Source organism: Phalaenopsis equestris, unplaced genomic scaffold (assembly GCF_001263595.1).
Source record: "Phalaenopsis equestris unplaced genomic scaffold, ASM126359v1 Scaffold000291, whole genome shotgun sequence".
NCBI lineage: Eukaryota > Viridiplantae > Streptophyta > Magnoliopsida > Asparagales > Orchidaceae > Phalaenopsis > Phalaenopsis equestris.
This window is the reverse complement of record NW_018164733.1, coordinates 336158-356115: the sequence shown is the minus strand read 5'-3', so window position 1 is coordinate 356115 and position 19958 is coordinate 336158. Positions and strand designations below refer to the sequence as shown.

The 19958-nt window shown below is 37.2% G+C and overlaps 1 protein-coding gene across 1 annotated transcript in view; it reads right to left on the bottom strand.

Moving 5' to 3' along the window:
• The window catches only part of LOC110025132 (protein LUTEIN DEFICIENT 5, chloroplastic), a 34618-nt gene that overhangs the window by 8119 nt on the left and 6541 nt on the right, over positions 1–19958 (bottom strand). The window contains exons 9-13 of the mRNA XM_020725421.1: positions 19302–19334; positions 19134–19214; positions 18945–19027; positions 17964–18095; positions 1103–1163 (exon numbers count right to left, since the gene is read on the bottom strand). Coding sequence (XP_020581080.1) covers positions 1103–1163; positions 17964–18095; positions 18945–19027; positions 19134–19214; positions 19302–19334 — 390 coding nt within the window. The remainder of the gene's footprint in view (positions 1–1102; positions 1164–17963; positions 18096–18944; positions 19028–19133; positions 19215–19301; positions 19335–19958) is intronic.

Here is a 19958-nt window from a genome sequence, read left to right as displayed (position 1 = left end):
TGCAAAAATATATACAATTTTGAAAATTTTCAAAAATTTCGAACATTTCGAACATTTCGAACATCTCGAACAATTCGAATTCGAACAATTCGAACAATTCGAACATTTCCGAACCGAACACGAACCGACCATTCACGAACAATTTCGAACACGAGCCTATTTCAAACAAACTATATTTCAAACGAACCGAACACGAACACGACCGTTGTTCGTTCGTGTTCGGTTCGTTTACACCCCTACTGATGAGAAGCTCACATTTAACTAGATCGTTAGGCAAGCCGAAATAGAACAAATATTAAGCAAGCCGAAATAGAACATATATTTCGGTACATTTTTCAATAAAGTTTACATGGGGTCATTTGAGCTCTAGAGTCTATAAAAATACCAATTTAGTTCCTAAATTTTATAAATTGGAGCTGAAATAATCCTCCGTAAAAATATAAGCACCGCACATGAGCCTAACAAAAATTAAAACAAACCAAACACGAGCATAGGTTTCAAGACGTGATCTAATGCAAGCCGAGCTCGAACGTAGCAAAAAATCAAACAATCAAGGCTCAAACATAAGACAACTCACTCAAACTCGGCACGTTTATTCATTGCTACCTCAAGCAAATAGAGTTTATCAGGTTGAGTTGATTTCCAATTTTTATAACCTACATGAGTTCTTAGAAACTTTGATTGATCAATCAATAACTTTGTCATAAAAGATATGCCAAGTGCATAAGAGGCAATCATCAATTTGGGATTTAAGAATGAGTTGATTTATTTATCCTTGACTATACAATATTGAGTTATTTGCAATATTAGTCAAAACCATGCAGACCCTATTAAAATAAAGGAGCATTTACGTACATACCATTCAATTCTTATGTATTTATAAATCTAACACCAAAAACTAACTTTTTACATTTATACCGCTCAGATCTTTCATATCACATAAAATATATCGCTATTTTAACTTCTAAAAAGTGAATTACACTTTTAAATGGTAAAGTGGCATATATGTAAACTTGAACTTTGGACGTTTAAGAATTGATTGGTATGCATGTAAATTTTCCTAAAATTAAATAAAATAAAACAAAACAATGCAAAGCATTACCTCAAATGTTGCAAACATATCTCCAACGCACTTTCGTGGCCCTCCACCAAATGGAAGATAGCTGAAAATTTAGCATTAGTTTGCGTCAGTAGCTTACAATACTATAGCTAAAAAATGCTTTGAAAAAACAAAGTAGATAACATAATTTATCATCAAACTTTCATCATTTTCAGTTATTATGCTACAAACCTAATGAGATTCTCACAAAACACGTGTTGCTCCATGCATGATAACAATAATCGCAAATCTACCCATAATAGAAAAACCTTACCCAGAGAATAAGTTCCCTCAATTAATTGGAAACTTCTGGCATTTTCTGTCCCAACAAATAAAGACTAAAGCTGAAACATCTCGTTTAATTATAGAAATCATTTTGATGATTTCAAACATTTCGAAAGAAATAAAAAACCAAAAGAAGATTTAATATCATGTTCTAGAAACCTTTTCGAAGTTTGAATATAATTTTAAACATGCTGCAAGAACTCAAAGCAAAAGAAGGACCTATTAACAGTGAAAGTGTCTGTTTTAGGCGTTCTTTAGCTGCAACAAGGATTTATGCTAAACAAGATTTATCAAATACAACAAATTTGATTGCTGTGTTGATGGATAAGAACCTCGGGAGCGACACCGGGATGACATCTGTAATCTGTCTCTCGATTGGATTTATTAAATCCGGATTTACGTTGCAAAAGAGATGGAATGTGAGATTTAGAGAACAAACGTGAAAAAATTTTATTTAACGGAGCATTGGATTTAATTTTTATTTTTATTTTTTGGTGTTTGGGAATTAAGTTAAATTCATGGCTAAATCCTATTAAAAGTATGTTGTCAAACACCCCTTTAGTGTGCACATACACATACACACTTCTATAAGCACACATAAGTATAGTAAAGCAATTACTTAAGTGGTTGAGCAGAGATCGATTAAGAGTTAGCAAATTAGCACCTTACTCGGAAGAAAAGATTTGGAAGAAGTGTTTAGTTGTGGAGTCTGATAGTAGCACCCATGAGCAGCTGGCTGGCTAGCTTCCCTGCAGTTAGTGCACCCGGCACCAAGGCATCGGCTATGGGCGCTTAAGCGCCAATTCAGTGTTCCCAGCTCGAGAAGGTGGAAGTCCTGCGCCAAAAGTGGGCGCTTAGATGCCCACTTGCACTGGGGCGCTTGTTTTCGGAGAACTGTTATTTATATCACGATTTCGGGCAGCGTATGTGCGAGCTTGGAGCATAACTCTTCTTGTTTGTTCATTAACAAAATCCTTGTGATGTGAGAAGTGTTGGTGAGAAAGATTCTGGTGTTTTAGACGTAAGTTTTAGCATCGGATCAGTAGGAAGTGTGTAGAGTGGTGTACTATAAGTTTCTTCGTGTGAGTGTGAAAAAGAAACTTGTGTGAATCTTTTTATAAAACTCTCTGAAATTCATAGTGAAATTTGTGGTTGTATGGCTCCGTGATCTTTTCCCGTTCTCGAGTTTTTCTACGTAAAATTTATGTGTTCTTTTGAGGTTATTTTTTATTGTGCTTCTAGTTTAAAATGATTGTTCTGATTTTCTAGAATCATGTGATTTTATTTCGCTGTGACATTGAGAATTGTTTGGAGGATTCCCAACAAAAACTGTATCAGAGCGGGTTTGATGCGAGTGAGAGTAATGGTAGGAGAAGCAAGGTTCAAGGTGAAGAAGTTTAATGGAACAAACTTCTCTTTCTGGAAAAAACAGGTATAGGATTTGTTGTATCAAAAAATATTTTACTTGTCACTACGGAATCACAAAGAAACTTGAGTACATTCCTATGGAGAAATGGAAAATTTGGATCGAACGACACTGGGTTTGATCAGGTTAACAATTTCCCCGTATGTTGCGTTCAGCATTGTGAATGAGAAAATAACAACAGAACGCATGGCACATTGGCCAAGACGTATGAAAAACCTTTTACTTCCAATATGGTAGAAGGTTTTTCTGATGAAGAAATTATTCAACATGAAGATGGTGTAAGCAATTTAGTGCGAGGGCATCTCAATAACTTCAATACTGTGATGAGTCAGTTGTGTTCTATGGGGATCAAGTTTGATGATGAGGTCAGAGCACTGGTCAAACTATCTTCTTTACCAGAAGACTATGATGCTTTCATAACTGCAGTGATTAATTTTTCATGGACTTCTAAATTGAACTTCGATGATATCGTGGGTCTGATACTGAATGAAGAAGTTCACAGAAAAACAATGAATGAAGAATCTCAAAGTTCTACACTAAATGCAGATAACAGGGGAAGAAACCTAGGCAGGAATACAGACAGAGGCATATCAAAGTCAAAAAAAGGAAAGCCCAAGTCAAGCAGAGGAAATGTTGGAACTACGGTAAGAATGGGCATGGGCATTTCAAGAAGGACTGCAAAACTCCAAAGAAAGCTGATGTTGGAGGACAGGAAGTAGTTTCTCTACTAATTTCTCAAGTAAAATTCAAAATGATTTCCTTGTATTATCCCTAGTTAGCACTGAATCCTGAATAGTGGATTCAGATGAATCCTGGATAGTGGAATCAGGCGCCTCTTTTTATGCTTGCCCAAATGAAGAGAGATTCAAAAACTACACTAAGAGTGATCTACGAAAGGTTTATTTGGGAAATAACAAGGCCTGCAGTATAATTGGAAAGGGTAATGTTGATATCAAGTTGTCGAATGGAACAGTCTGAAAGCTTATTGATGTCAGACAAGTTCCAAGTTTGAAGAGAAATCTAATATTTGTGAGTCAGCTGACAAAGTCAAGACACGTGACAATTTCACAGATGATTCATAGAAAGTGACCAAGAAGGCATTAGGGATGGCTCGGGGCAACATTAAATGCACCATTTATCTGATCAATGAAATGGTTGATTTCATTGATGTGCTTGGAACCAAGACAGATACAGGTTTGTGGCACCATAGGCTTGACTATATGAGCGAGAAAGGTGTGAAGTCCCTACTTTCAAAGAATAAGCTTCAGTGTTTGAAATCATTTAATCTGGATTTATGTGAAGACTGTATTTATGACAAGCAGAAGAAAGTTTTTTCTCCAAAAGCAAATCAATGGTGAAATCAAAGAAACTGGAGTTAGTGCATACTGATGTATGAGATCCTACTCCAATTCAGTCAATTGAAGGTTATCGTTATTTTTTCACATTCATTGATGATCACAGTAGAAATGTATGAGTTTATTTCTTAAATTAGAAATCTAATATATTTGAAGGCTAGGGTATAAAAAAAGACAAACTTGAAACTGAAGTGTCTCAGATCAGATAATGGAGGTGAGTACTATGATTAGAAGTTCATAAATTTTTGTACTACAGAGGGGGTAAGGCATGAGTTCATTGTCCCAAGGATACCGCAGTTGAAAGATTTGGCTGAGCGCATGAATAGAACAATCAAGGAGCATGCTAGGAACATGATGTTGCATGCAGGCTTACCGAAACAGTTTTAGACTAAAGCAGTTAACATTGCAGTTTATCTGATTAATTGTAGTCCGTCAGTAACTTTGGGGAAGGCTTGAAGAAGCTTGAAGTGATAAAAAGGTATTTCTATCTCATGAAAGAGTACTTGATTGTTCTACATATGTGCATATTGATGCAGGTTCTAGAAGCAAGCTTGACTCAAAATCTATCAAGTGCTTGAATGCGGCTCATATGAGTTTGGGTACAGTTTCTAGGATTATCAAAATCAGAAATTCATCAGGAGTAGGGATTTCACTTTCAACCAGATGGAGATGTACAAGGACAGGTTAGAACTCGGGACAGACAGCTATTTTTTAAGAATCCAGATATGTGGAGATAGATGATACTGGCGATTAGGATGATGGAGAATGAAGAAGTGTTCAACCAGAAGGGGCAGTGAAAGTTCCTCAGACACCTGCTATAGAAGTCAGGAGATCCAACAAAGTGAAACAACTCATACAAAGGTATTATCCTTCTTTAGACTATTTGTTACTAATTGATAGTAGTGAACCAGAGTGCTTTGAGAAGACTTCTCAAGTTGAAGATTCAAGGGAGTGAGAGCTCGCCATGGATGAAGGAATACAATTTTTGGAGACAAATTAGACTTGGGATTTAATGGTACTACTGGCTGAAGGAGGAGTCGGATGGTACAAAGTTCTACAAAACAAGACTTGTTGTAAAGGGTTTCCAGCATTAGGAAAAAGTAGATTATACAGAGATCTTATGATTGTCAGGGTTGTGCTGAGTCTGGTAGCAGTGGAAGATATACATCTGGAGCATATGGATGTAAAGAAAACTTTCTTATATGGAGATCTAGAGGATGAGTTATACATAGTGCAGCCACCATGTTACAAGGTTCTAGGCGAAGAAGATTTAGTCTACATATTGAAGAAGAGTCTCTACAGCTTGAAGCAGACCGCAAGACAGTGGTATAAGAGATTTGACACATTTATGTCAGAAAAATGGTACTTGTAGTGTGAGGCAGACCATTGTTGCTTCATCTAACGCTTTGGTGACTGCTATATTCTATTTCTTTTTTATATAGATGACATGTTGATTGCACGTGCAGATATGGAGAAGATCAGGGACTTAAAAAATCAGTTATCAAGTGAGATCGGATAAAATATTTAGGTCCAACCAAAAAAATCATTGGGATGCGGAAACATTGAAGTTGTCTCGAGAAGAGTATATTGAAAAGATTTTATAGAAGTTCAGCATAAGTGAGACGAAACCAGTTAGCACTCTCTTAGGTAGTCGCTTCCAACTATCTAAGGAGCTATCGTCAAACTCTGAAGCAAAGCAAGCACAGATTGAAAGAACTTTGTATGCTTCAGCAATTGGAAGTTTGATGTATGCAATGATTTGTAACAGGCCAGATAAATATGCAGTGGGAGTAGTCAGCAGGTACATGGGCAATCCAGGCAGACCCATTAGAAGGCGGTAAAGTGGATTCTCAGGTACTTGAGAGGAACAGTGAACAGGGCATTATGTTATGGAAATATAGGGATCAATCCACAGGGATTCGTAAATTCATATCTTTCAAGAGATGTAGATGGTAGAAGTACGATGGGATATGTTTTCACATTGGGAAGCTCAGTGGAGCTTGCAGAAGATCGTTGCGCTTTCTACTACGGAGGTTGGATATGTTGTTATTGTTGATGTTAGCAAGGAGATGATTTGGCTACAAAGTTTCATGAAAGAATTAGGCAAGAAGCAGATGATTGTAAAACTCTTGAGTGACAGTATGAGTGTGATTCATCTTACTAAGAAGGTTTTTCATGTCAGGACGAAACACATCCAGCTCAGGTCTGATTTCATTTGATTCCTTGAAGATGATGGCCAGTTATTCTGAAAAAGATACATACAGCTAAAAGTCATGCAGATATGTTGACGAAGTAGAGACTATTGAGAAATTGATGTTATGTTTGGCTTCCGTTGAGTTTCATGAAGTTTGAGATCGGGGATAAGAAACACCTCGGGATATGACCATAGTATGTGACTATGAAGGCAATTCAGATGGAGGTGCAAGTACAGAGGACTGGACTTGGTGCTATCAGTATGCAAGTGAGAGATTGTTAGTTGTGAAATCTGATTGTAGCACCCATGAGCAGCAGGCTGACTGGCTTCCACACAGTCAATGCACCTGGCACCAAGAAGCCTGATTATGGGCTTTAAGCGCCCATTCAATGTTCCCAGACCGAGAAAGTGGAAGTTTTGTGCCCAAACTGGGCGCATGGGTGCCCACTTCTGGTAATGGGGCTCCTATTTCCAGAGAATTGAGTGCCTAGGCATCCAGAGCAGTTTTCACGAGAACTATTATTTATGTCACAATTTCGATGAGCGTATGTACCGGCTTGGAGCGTAACTCTTCTTATTTGCTCATCAAAAAAAAATCCTAATAAAGGTGAGAAGTGCTGGTGAGAAGGATTTTGGTGTTTTTGGACGTGCGTTTCTGCGTCGGATCAATAGAAAGAGTTAGAGTGGTGCACTGTAAATTTCTTCGTTTGAGTGTGGAGAAGAAATTAGTATGAATCCTTTTTAAAACTCTCAAAAATTCATAGAGAAAGTTGTGGTGGTGTGGCTCCGTGGTTTTTTCTCGTTCTTAAGTTTTTCCACGTAAATCATGTGTTCTTTTCTGATTGGCTTTTATTGTGTTTCTGGTTTAAATTTATAGTTTTGGTTTTTTTCGAATCCTGTCATCATATTCTGTTGTGACATTGAGAATTGTTTGGAGGATTCCTAACAAGAAGATATGAAGCAAACTGCAAAAATTTTAAAAAATGCTCATAATAATAATGATAAATATTCATCGTGTCCAAGAATGTGTGGGATAATTGGAGTGGCATGTTTATGCCCATTTGAACTCTAAGAATCTCAAGAGATTTTGCCCTTTTTTCTTAGACGTTATGTATCGTAAGTAGTCGGTTAAACGACTGAGAAGAATGCATCAACTATGGGTGAAAACCAATAGTTGGAATGTTGTTGACCTCATTTTCGGATGAGGTCTTCACTTCTCTCCTTAGAGCCTAGGGTCTAGCTTCAGACTTCTCTTGTTTGACCATCCTAGAGGACTAGTACGGAACCAACACCATTTAGAAAATTCGAGCCACCTCGTCACTCCTTCGAGTTTCGCATGGGCGGTTCCAAATCTTCGACGTTCTGTTGAGTTGATTAGGATCGACACATGAAACTCGAGTCGAGTTTCTACATTAATAGGAGCAGCCCCTAGGGAACTAGGGAACCCCTTTGTGACCCGAACGCTCGATAACGCCGCATTTTCCGCACGCATCGCACTCAACACAATTTTGGCTTAAATTGACTAGTCCGTCCGCAAACTCGTTCGGACGACCCCGGATGACGAAACGGACCACGCCGATGAGTCCGGAACGTCGACATTAGCTAGAAAAGACACCCATATTGCTATGGTTCCACACTCGCGCGAACTGCACGAAAATCGATGCACATTTCTTTTAATAAGCGAGGCACGGGTTCGGGTTCAGCCCTCAATTCAAGCTCGACACAGGCTGAACACAAGCCAGGATTAATTCAAATTTTAAACTTAAAATTTAAATCTTACCGCCTAATCCCATCTTAATTAGATTTGATTAGGGGTTAATATTTACCTAACATAACTGCCCCTGTATGGAATGCATTCAATAGCCCGCTCGATGCACCTGTAACGGCTATTAGAGAGGAGCGGGATACAAATCCCGCTATATTTTTCCTTTCTGCACTTAATTAGCTCGCACCTTCCCCCTGCTCGCCGTTGCTCCTCGACAGAAACCCTCGGCCCGCTCTCTCGAGCGCTTCCTCCCTGCGCCCAAAACCCTTCCATTCGACCCGCTCGCCTCCGCCTCCAGACATCGCTCGCCCCAGCCCGCTCGACAAGCCGCTCTCTCGCTCGCCTCCTTTAACCCTTCGCAAGTCGAACAGCCACACAACTTCTTCCGCACGCACTACAAGCATGCGACTCTCGACCTCGCCACCTGCTGCGACTCTCCCGTAAGAACTCCGCTCGACCAGCTCTCCTCTGAAACCCTGCATCTCTTCCTTGGCTGAACGACGACTCTTCTTCCAACCCGTAGTTGCTCGGTGGAAACTCTTCTGCTCAACTCTTTCTCGCCAGTTCAGGAAGCGTTTTTTTTACTCGGATCAAGGTCGTATTTTTCTAACTCGTTTACTTTCCCGATTCTATCTGTTTTCTCGTCTCTTGCAAAGCTTTTATGGCTTATTCCATGAATTGAAGTGCCTGAACTTAAGAGATTTGCTTATTTCTTTTACATTGGTCTTTTTCTTTACCATGAGATATAAGGATTGAATTACTTAAGCCAAGATCATGAATCTCTCTACACTTGCCCATATGCAGATTTTATAGTTTCTTTTAGCTCACCATTTTGCTTGGCTCCCTATGCTGGAAATTATAGATTATCCTTTATGAAGACTTCCATATATATTATACATCATTGCATATTTATTCTTTTACATTGGTCTTTTTCTTTACCATGAGATATAAGGATTGAATTACTTAAGCCAAGATCATGAATCTCTCTACACTTGCCCATATGCAGATTTTATAGTTCCTTTTAGCTCACCCTTTTGCTTGGTTCCCTATGCTGGAAATTATAGATTATCTTTTATGAAGGCTTCCATATATATTATACATCATTGCATGTTTATGTGTGTAACACCTAAATTTTTTGTTTTAGAATGGAAACACTTTTTTTTTTATGAGAAGGATGTCTTCGCATGCTTAAAGATTTACATACTGATTTTGGGCGTCTTGTGAGCTTGCTTTGGGGGCTTGATTTTGTTCCATGTTGCTGCCCCCAATATTTGAAATGCATGTTGAATGTAATATTTGGTTTTTGGAGGCCTTTTGAGTTTGTTTTCGGGACTTGATTTTGTTTCATGTTGCTGCCCCCAATTTTTGAAATGCATGCTGAATGTAATATTTTTTTTTTTTTTTTGGTAGCCTTTTGAATTCGCTTTGTGGAAGCTCGATTTTGTTCCCGGTTGCTATCCAGTATTAGGAAACTGATATAGGTGAATGGGAAAGTGCTATCTCGCGTTTAGAAATGCTGTAGGAAGCAGTTTGGGCCTTGGAAAGTGTTGTCCAGCGTTTGGAGAGTCTGTAGGAAGCTGTAGGAGAGCTGGGAGAAGGGCTTAGTTGCTGTTTGGAATGTTTGGAGGCCATATAGTTGCTGTTTGGAATGTTTGGATATCATTTAAGAGTTGTTAGGAGTGTTTGGAGGCCGTAGGAATGTTGTTGGAGCCTTAAGAGTGCTGTTGGAAACTTAGAAAAGCCTTGGGAGCGCTGCTTGGGCTTTAAATTTGTCGTTTGGGAGCTGTTTGAGATGTAAGGCTGTTGTCCATTGCTAATTATGGGCTGTTAGAATTATGGGCTGTTATGGGCTGTTAGGAGTGTTTGGAAGCTGTAGGAGGTCGTAGGACTGCTGTCCAATGCTTCTAGTTGCTGCCCAGTGTCATAGGAAGGCTGTAGAGTGTTGTTCAATGTTTCTAGTCGCTGCCTAGTGCCGTAGGAAGTTGTAGGACCACTGTCCAATACTTCTATTTGCTACCTAATGTCGTAGGAAGCCACCTAGTAGTTGTCCACCACCGTTTGGGTCCATAGGAAGTCACCTAGTAGCTGTCCACCACCACCGTTTGGGTCCATAGGAACCACCTAGTAGCTGTCCACCATCGTTTGGAAGCCATTTAGTTGTTGCCCACCTCTGTTCAGGTTCGTAGGAAGTCGCATAGGTGTTGCCCATTGTTGTTTGGGTTAATAGGAACTCATACAGGCGTTATTCGAAATTCCTAGTTGTTGTCTGGAGTCGTAGGATCACCGTACATATTCGCTAGTTGCTTACCAGAGTCGTAGGAGATCATAGGAACGCCATACTAAGGAGTTGTAGGAGACCTTAGGATCACTTGTTTGGAGTTCTTAACTGCTACTACAACTTGTTCTACTGTTTACTGTTTCAAACTTTTCTCTGCAATTTATTTAAATTTCCTGCAAATTATATTGTGCTTTGTGAGTTAAACATGCAACAGGAAGAGCAGCAGCAGATACATCACGTATGCAGACACATTTTATTTGTTCTTATTTCTTTATTGCAATTGCTCTTGTTCTAACACATTATGTGGGTACTGAATACAATCTCACTTTTAAAACAAAACAATTTTTCAAAATTAAACAACTTTTTCAAAATAAAAAAAAACAAAACATAACACGTTCTTTTGAACTTACGGGAGTCCCTCGGAGGAGGTAACCCACGGTTGCTAACGAGATCTCCCCAGTTTAAATGGGTTTCACAACTCGTTTAAACTAAGTAAGTTCAAAAGAAAATAGTGATACCGGAACGATGGGAACCGTGGGATCCTAACCGGTGTCGCTCTAATCAACTTGAACCCCCCCATGAGAACCAAACTGAGACATTGAAACACTCCTGATAAAACTGTTTGAACTTTAGACTTTAGGATATTTACTTTGACGAGGAACTCAGAGCAACTTCGTGGGCAGCACGGCAAGGAGTTTGGAGCGAACTACAGGTGGAGGTGGACGTCATTCTACAACAGCAGAATGAGTCTACACCAACTAAACTTTCCTAGTTTAAACAACCCATAAGACTTCGAGGTAGCTTGCCTAGCGTGACGGAATTTCTCTCCCTCTTTTAGGCTCCTGCACAGTCATACTGAACAGTATAAGTCCTAACTCGCCTTAGATTCTGATGTGGTCATCCAGAACGACGTAAAACCTCTTACCTCTGCAGGCTATTTGCATAACCAGTTATTATGCAAATGTAAGTCTCAACTAATAAAATTGACAAAATTCAACATTCAAATAAAATTCTCTCTAAAACACAGCCACACATTAGGATAGTTTGGGAAGTCACTGAGGATTCCCCTCAGAATCTGTGACATCCCCTACCTTTTACTTCCTTTGGACTCCTGAAAGAATTGTTCTTACTTGAGTCATTCCCACTTATTTTTCCACGTCCTACCTTGAAAACCTAAACTTTAAATTCTTGAAGACTAGAATCACTGATCATTATCGAGAGTTTTATCCAGTGATTTCCGTCACATGGGATGTAATTAACTATAGGGGTTTGCCTCTATAGGGAACTTGAAACTCATGTAAAATAAACCTTATTTAATCTTTGTATTAAATAGGGGAATTTATCGGTCACATATAAAATGTTCGCAGACCAAATGGATGTCACAAACCTCGTAGTTTGAATGATTGGGTCCTCTGCCGCGGGATACACTTATCTTTCGAGAAGGTGTATCATTTGTGGTACCGGGCACGATTATACAAATTATTGGGCAAATGAGATCCAGTCGGTCTCATTTTTTAAAAAAAATTAAAATACACTATTTTTATAAAATTATATACCTTTTAGGTTAAATTAAAGCATCTACTTTTCAAAACTATAAAAATACTTTTCGAAAGCAAAAAGTTGACCGACAAATGTAAGAAAAAGAATATAAGCACTAGCCTCCAAGATGTAGAGAGAGACCTTTCAAGCAGAGTTCCTAAAAATCTATAGGCTTCAGTAGAGGACTAACTATAGTTGGAACGGTGTATGTTGTATTTATGACTTTTATTGGAATTATAGGTAATTTGGTCTTTTGGATTTATTCAATTGTATGTCTTAATCCTCCTCTATAAAAGGAGTTTGGGGTTCATGAGAGAGATATGGTGAGCAGTGTATAAGCTATAACTCTAAGCCCTTTTTTCTCTTTCCTCATCCTATGCAAAGAGAATCTCTCTCCCTGTGGAGTAGATGAATCAAGTCAACACCGAACCACGTAAATATTTTCGTTGTTGTGTAAATTTTTTCATTTCTGTGTTGCTTTTGCATAACATTGCACTCTACATGTTCACATGATCAATGGAAGACACACTAAATTTATTTATCCCAAGGATTTCCTTCGCAAAAAATGTGGCTCCAAATGAGGTTTCCCAAAGTAGCAAGCTCAAAGTTAATCACATCGAAGACATATTTGTTGGGATGGAGTATTCACCGAGGGCTTTGAGTGCTTCATAATCAAAACCACACCGCGGAAAATAGGAACACTAATTCAAGAAATCTAAAACTAAAGAAATCAAATAGAAGCACAACAAAATAATATAAAAAAGCGCACTATAATTTACGTGGAAAACCCAAGAATTGGGAAAAAATTATGTAGCCACACCGCACCACAAAAAAAATTTATTATGAACGGGATAAATGTACAGAGAAACAAAATAAAATCTTCTCTACAATCATAGGAATTTACAGAACTTCACTCCAAATCTTTCTCTCGATCTTACAAGAGAAATCGCACACTTCAAAATCAACATCTTGAACTTCATCGCTATTGTAGAAAGTCCTTCGAGTCACCGCGTGCGCATACAAGTTGTCGTAGTTCCGAATGGAGGACTTGAGAACCTAATTGTAGAGAAATTGCACGTGACGCAGTTACGCCACTCGGCGTAATTATTTCACTCTTGGTTTCAAAGCCACAAAGCGAAGAAGTTGCGGCATGGTTAGGCCGATTTGGTTGTGGTTACACCAGCCTAGTAACCCTTGGGTTGGTGTAGCTACGCCGATATAGCATAGGTACACTTCCCTCCTTTTCTCATTGGCACTCCTGCGTGCTTTCATGCGGCAGTGTGGGTGCTCTTCCAGACTCCACACCACAACAATCTCTCACTTGGATTGTATGTTTTGCTCTGACATGACAAAGTCATTCTTAGCAAGATGAATATCACTCATACTGTCACTATAAAACTTTCTAATCTTTTGCTCTTCGCGCAGTTCTATCAAAAAGCCTTGTAGACAAATCATCTCTTTGCTACCAACCCTCAGTGATAGCAATGTATTCAAACTCTATAATTGAAAGTGCAACAACCTTCTGCAGCATAGAAACCCAACTCACTGATGTGTTCACCAAAGTGAAAATATACCCTATTGTACTCATACCATCCAAATCTCCTGTCAAATTTGAATCTAAAAATATTTGTAGACCAATCCCTGCACTTTCATAACAAAGTGTCATGTTAATTGTTTCTCTCAAATAACTGAGAACTCACCTCACCGCCTCCCAAAGTTGTATGTCTGGAATGCCTATGCATCTGCTAACAACGCCCACTGCATATGTAATATTTGGTTTACAAATCATAGCAAGCTTCAAACGTCTGAATATTGAAGCATGCAAAATTCTCTCTATTTGTACTTGCTATGCTTCAGACTAAGGTGATAATTCCTTAGATAGCTTAAAGTGACTACCTACAAGGATGCAAACTGATTTTGTCTCACCCATATTGAACCTCTGTAGAACCTTATCAACATACTCTATCTGAGACAATTTCATCGTGCATGCACTCATGTCCCAACGAATTCTCATCTCAATGATCTTTCTGGTTAAACTTAAATCTTTCATCTCGAACTCATTTGATAATTGTTCTTTTATGTCCTGATTCTCTCCATATATTCCTCAGCAATCAACATTTCATCTACATACAAAGAAGAAAAATCTAACAATTATCAAAGTTTTTTTATGAATCAAGAGTTGTCTGTCTGACACTTCATCTATACATTATCTGGAATAAACCTGTCAAACCTCATGTACCACTGTCTCGAAACCTACTTCAAGCCTCCTGACTTCACTAGCAGGTGACTAAGGAACTTCATGTACTTCATCTGATTGATTGAGCACTCCTTATTTCTCCTCCCTCCTAATCACCAGTATATTCTATCTCAAAATTATTGAACGCTTCAAAAATAAATGATGGGCGATCTTGAGTTTTGATCATGTTCTTGTACATCTCCATTTCATTAAAAGTGACATATCCGCTTCTGATGAACTTCTGGTTCTCATAATCATTAAATTTGTACCTAAATTGATCTAAGTTATACTCAATAAAACAGTTTTTTAGTCAAGTTTACTTATAGATCCTGCATCAACATGTACATATATAAAACACTCAAATGCCTTCAAGGAAGAAAGATTTATCTCTATCACTTCAGCTTTTTTCAAGCAAGTCTTTCTTTAAAAATAATGATGAATCACTGTTGATCAGATACACTGCATCGTTCACTAGTTCTTCCCAGGATTTTTTTGGCAAGCTTGCATGCAATCTCATACTTCTGGCACACTCAGTAATAGTTCTATTCATACGCCCAGCTACTCCATTCAGTTGTGGAGTTTCTGGAACAGTAAACTCATGTTTGATACCCTCTATGGCATAATAATTTATGAACCTTTGATCACAATACTAACATCCATTACGCGATCTGAAACGCTTCAGCTTAAAGTCTATTTTATTTTTTACAATGACCTTTTATTTCTTAAAAGCTTCAAATACATCAGATTTTTATTTTAAGAAATAAACATGTATCTTTCTAGTGTGATCGTCAATAAATGTGACAAAATAGGGGTAATCTCAAATAGATTGAATTGGAGTATGACACCATACGTCAGGATACACTAACTTCAGTTTTTTTGACTTCATCATTGACCCACATTTGGAGAAAGATCTTTCTTCTTCTGGTCATATACACAATCTTAAAAGATATCTAAATTTATAAATTTCATACATTGAAGTTTATTTTTTAAAAGTAGAAATTTCACATATATTTTTTTCATATGGTGAAGTCTGCAGTGTTAGTGACCTACGTCCACCTTGGTTCTAGTTAAATCAATGAAATTTATCAGTTCAATGATCAGATAAAGAGTGTCTTCAATGCTACCATGAACCATCACCATTGTTCCACGAGTCACCTGTGAAAGTAGTCACGTACCCCAACTTTTTCGGCTGACTCACAGAGATCAGATTTATCTTCAAAATTGAAACATGTACGACTCCACTGAGCTTATAGATAGTTTTATTTGATAGCTTGAAATGCACATCACTCTATCTTGCAATGCTACAGACCTTGTTGTCTCTCAAATAAATTTTCTCTTGATCACTCTGAGTGTAATTTTTAAACATATATTTGTTAAGACATGCATGAAAAGGCGCTCCTAAATCTACTATTCAAGATTCAGTACTGATTAGAGATAAAACCAGAAAGACGCCCGGTGGAGACATTTATAGAGAGATTATTTTATTGTCCTCCACCACCAACATTCCTTGGGGCTTGACGGTCAGTGAAATGTCATTTCTTCTCACGGTTTTTGCATTCTCCTTTGTCATTTCCTCTACCTCTATTAAATTGAATGTCTCTGTCTGTAGTTTTGTTCAGATTTCTTCACCGGTTTTCAATATTCAATGCAAACCCTGAAAACCATTCGTTGTCTTTCTATGAACTTTTCCATTTAGCACCAACCTCACGATGTCATTGAACTTCAACTTAATATTCCTCGAAGAGTTACGCATCATCATGACCAAACTATCTTAGTTTTTCGGCAATGAAGACCGAATTAGCAGTGCAATGACCTCATCATCAAATTTGATCCCCACAAAACACAACTAGTTTGTTTCAGTGTTGAAATTGTTGAAGTGTTCAACCACTTAACCGTTTTTGTCATCTTTATAATGAATAACTTCTCCATCAAAAAAAACTTATTTGAAGTTGAAGATTTTCATGCATCTTTATCAGTGTCGCCATGAGATTCATCGTTGTTTTTTCATTCATTATATTGAATGCAACGGACTAGGAGAATAACAAATATATCAAACCTGGGGCAATTTAATAGAGCACTTCTCATTCTTCCATAGTCATCGATTCAAGTTTTTTGGTGATTCATCAAATACAACTTTTTTCTGATACAGCAAATTCTCAACTCGCATCCTCCATAAAGCAAAGTTTGACCTATTAAACTTCTTCACTTTGTACCTCACTTCATCAACCATGGCTTCGACTCAAAAGCACTTGTTGGGATGAAATCTGTACTAAGAGCTTCGATTGGTTCACAATTAAAGCCACACTATGAAAAATAGAAACACTGATTCAAAAAAATCCAAAACAAGAGAAATCGAGCAGAAACACAACAAAGTAATATAAGAAAAACACACTAGGATTTATGTGAAAAAATCCGAGAAACGAAAAAAAATCACGAAGCCACGCCAAACCAAAAATTCACTGTGAATAGGAGATATGTAAAGAAACTAGAGATGCACAATGAAATCTTATCTCCACAATGCTGAAACTTACAAAACTTTGCTCATAACCTTCCTCTCAATCTCACAAGAGAAATCGCACGCCTCGAAATCCGCGCCTTGAACTTCACCGCTCCTATAGAAAGTCGTTCGAGATCACTGTGTGGTTGTGTGCGCATGCAAGTCATCATTCTAAATCAAAACTTAAGGACCAAACAGTGGAGAAACCATGCAAATCATAGTTAAGACGCTCATCAGCGTAATTATTTTGCGTGCTCTGTTCTAAAGCCACGAAACAGAGTGACAACACTGCTACGCCAATATGGGCGTGGTTACGTTGGTCGGCAAAATAACCCTTTGGTCGCGTAGCTACGTTAGTATGGCATAGGTACGCCGCCCACTGCCACTCCTTAGCGCTCCTGTGTGCTCTTCCATGCTACACACCTTAACAATATTCAAGAAAACTCTCGATTAAAGAGTTAATGCTTATACTCAAGTCTGATTAAATTCACAAGATTTAGTCATATGAAAGTCAAAATGGATCCAATAGAACTCTACAGAGGAAATATGTACATGATATCCTAAAAGTAATAGGCTCTATTAACCTACACGTGCATCATAATGATATATAAGTCACACAGTCAAAGTCGACGTCAATGACATGCTATCCTAAAACTCAAAGAGGATATGCCTTGTTGCCCTACATATATGTACCATAATGATATATAAGTCACATGTCGAGCGTAACATTTTGGAAGTTCGGTCTAAATTGACTCTAGTGAATTCGAAATCACTTAAATGTCCTTCACCCATAAAATGGACCAAGATGATGCATCTGAAGCATAAAAAATTCCTATGGAGTGCACCCACATCGTCAAAGCATCCAAACAAATGTGAAATGCAAATTTCTCTAAATGTGAGGTGATAAAAGTAAATTTTAAGGTGCACAATAGAAGAATTTTGCAAGGAGAGACGACTGAAAATAAACATGTAATTAGAAATCAATATAGGTTTTAAACACTACAAACACTCATAAAATCCTTCATAGTACAAAATAGATGAAGACCAAAACATCATTTTCTCAATAGTAATTTATATCTACAAGCAAACAGATGAGCCATAAAAAAAGCTGAGAGAACAAGAATTACAGGAGGATATGTAATTTTTTCCATTTAGCTTCTTATTCAAACATTTAAACCTACATAACCCATGACAAAAATGTTCATATGAAGAATTTAAAGTACAAAATTAAAACCAGAGAAAGAAAATACTGTTGGATATAAATAGATAAAAAAGCAAAGATATTAAACCTAAAATTCTGATTCACTTCATTTGGATTCGGTCCATCAATAGGCCATCTTTCAGGAATGAAACTTTCAGCATTCTCCCAATGCACAGGAGAACGATGGATGTTCCATACGGAAATAAATATATCTTCACCTCTGCCAATCAAATAAAACAAATGCAATGCTGTAATTAAGAATTTTCAACAGGAAAGGCCGTTGAAAGAAAGAAACATGGTAAATAAAATTGCTTTCATTATTCTAGTGTATGCATGAGACAATCTACTTTAAAATAGCCACATTAGCTGTAATATTTTTTTGAGCTACAACAGTATAGAAAAGCAGAAGAAATGCTATTGCATATACTCAGTACAAAATTAATCAAAGACAATAATAAATAGGGAATACCTATGAAGCACACAATTCATATGTATTTACATATCTCACATCAAAACTTTCATATTTTAAACCTATGCATGAAGAGATAAATTTCACTTTTAAAAAAGCTAATAGTGTTATTTTTGATGTAACATTAACGATTTCAGTGCAATGTGTGTAAATATGAAAGTTTAAATGTGACACATGTATATACATAAAATTGTAAATGCCCCAAAAAATAAGTCTAAGGTTATTAAATTTTCATTAGTCGTCCATATAAGAACATAAGATGACAGTATTCTGAAATGAAAGTAAGACTTCAACAACATTTAACCATAATTAATTTCTACTCCTCAAAACATACTAAAGAAAAATTAGGATTTTCTTGTGCCACTTTGGCTGGAGCATGAACCTCAGTAAAATCCAATGTTTTGTCTTAATTTTGAGTATATCATTGCTCCAAATTGCTTTCTTCATTTAGCATTCCCGATTACTCGGTTAGCATAGTGCAAAATTTGCAGGAATGGGCACAATTCGAATAGTTCTAACTTCTAAAGATGAATGTTACTGTGGAAGCCAAGTTCCCAGACCAAGGGAGTTTAAGGAAATTTATTAGAAGAGAGCCATTACCGTTTGATGGGATAAATCCCAAGCTGATCAGCCTCAATAGAACGCCGAATCAGCACAGGTGGCTGAGGATATAGTCTCAAAGACTGCAAGGATTAGTTGCAAATGATCGATAAACTGTGTTTCACATGTGAATGAATTACAGATTGATCAATGACTGACATTCTTATACAAGAAAAGAAAAGATCTTACTTCATTAATCACACGAGTGGTGTACTTTAATTTTTTCATATCTTCAATGGTTGGAAATCGATCCCCCAGAATGGAATCAACCTAAGCACACGGGTCAGAGAGCATATGCAAAATAAAGGGGTGGATACCAATCTCAAACCTGCTAATTGAAATGCTTGAATCACCAACCTCTTCTTGGAGTTTGGCCACAACCTTGGGTTCCTGAAAAATAAAAACAGTTATCATTGATTAACTAATTTTTGGTGACAATTCACGGGTAACCTGTCACGGCACGAGTCCGGAAGCCTTTACACCCCGACAACACAATATTTGATAAAAAGATGTGAACTAGTTTTGTATTAACAAAAAAATTTCTATACAAACAATATATATATATATATATATATATATATATAAGCAGGAAAAGAAAAAAATTTTATTTTAAGAACTAAAACACTTAACAAGAGTTCAACCAAAAAGCATAACAGTAAAAAAAGAAAATAACTACATTAATAAAACTACCCAAACCCAACAAAATATAATAATCGATACAAATTACAAATACAAAAAAATAGATCTATTGCTGAGTAAGTTGCTCCTTGTCAATTATTTTCAAAATTATCATAAGATCTCAATGATGCCAATTCTAGTATGTCATATGCACTGAATTAATGTCCAATATGATGATAAATATGCTCCACCATTTAAAAAAATTTGCAATAATTGACAATCTATTTTACATATTCCTATGTGATCATTTTCAATACAATCAAATTTCACTAGTACATGACTCAACAATCATTTTACCATTCAATTGTATGTATGTATTTATAATATATATATATA